Raw genomic sequence first — 1,032 nt, 5'->3', positions numbered from 1 at the left:
AATATATTAATGACAATAACGACTAACTACTACTAACTCACACTAATATATAACTATACTATATTAATGACAATAACGAGTCAACGACTAACTACTACTAACTCACACTAATATATAACTATACTATATTAATGACAATAACGACTAACTACTACTAACTCACACACGTATATAACTATACTATATTAACAACAATAACGACTAACTACTACTAACTCACACTCATATATAACTATACTATATTAATGACAATAACGACTAACTACTACTAACTCACACACATATATAACTATACTATATTAACAATTGATCAATTCCATCCACAGGCAGATTCAAGGCGATTTCTAACTACCACGCGTTGCATCATGTGATTTTATCAATGTGCATAGTATGTGTTGTGTTATATGTGCATCCTTATATTAATCTGCGATAATATTAATGTAATTTTTTTATTACTATTTATATTATTTAAAGTTCAAACGAAGGACCGATGCCCCGCGGTTGATGGGAGAGCACGAGGTGCGATGCTCACCTCAGCAGAGTTAAGGCAGTTCCAGGAATCACAGCCACCAACTGCATAGACAACACCATCCAGCTTTGACACGCCACATTGCGAGCGACCTGTAATGACACCCAGTGTCACGTTAATGCCATCCCACACACACCACAGTGTCACGTCAATGCCATCCCACACACACCACAGTGTCACGTTAATGCCATCCCATACACACCACAGTGTCACGTCAATGCCATCCCACACACACCACAGTGTCACGTGAATGCCATCCCACACACGACCACAGTGTCACGTCAATGCCATCCCACACACACCACAGTGTCACGTCAACGTCATCCCACACACACCACAGTGTCACGTCAATGCCATCCCACACACACCACAGTGTCACATCAATGCCATCCCACACACACCACAGTGTCACGTCAACGTCATCCCACACACACCACAGTGTCACGTCAACGTCATCCCACACACACCACAGTGTCACGTCAATGCCATCCCACACACACCAC

The 1,032-nt window shown here is 41.8% G+C and overlaps 1 protein-coding gene across 1 annotated transcript in view; it reads right to left on the bottom strand.

The window, feature by feature from the left end:
• LOC106820026 (influenza virus NS1A-binding protein homolog A-like) overlaps window positions 1-621 on the bottom strand; it is a gene marked incomplete at its 5' end in the record, with an annotated part of 5,392 nt that extends 4,771 nt beyond the window's left edge. Inside the window, one exon of the mRNA XM_014824582.1 lies at window positions 533-621. Within this exon, the coding sequence (XP_014680068.1) occupies window positions 533-621 (89 nt within the window). The remainder of the gene's footprint in view (window positions 1-532) is intronic.
• Between the last annotated feature and the right edge of the window lie 411 nt (window positions 622-1,032).

Source organism: Priapulus caudatus, unplaced genomic scaffold (assembly GCF_000485595.1).
Source record: "Priapulus caudatus unplaced genomic scaffold, Priapulus_caudatus-5.0.1 Scaffold5890, whole genome shotgun sequence".
In the NCBI taxonomy this organism is placed as follows: domain Eukaryota; kingdom Metazoa; phylum Priapulida; class Priapulimorpha; order Priapulimorphida; family Priapulidae; genus Priapulus; species Priapulus caudatus.
This window is presented reverse-complemented; position numbering and strand designations above follow the sequence as displayed.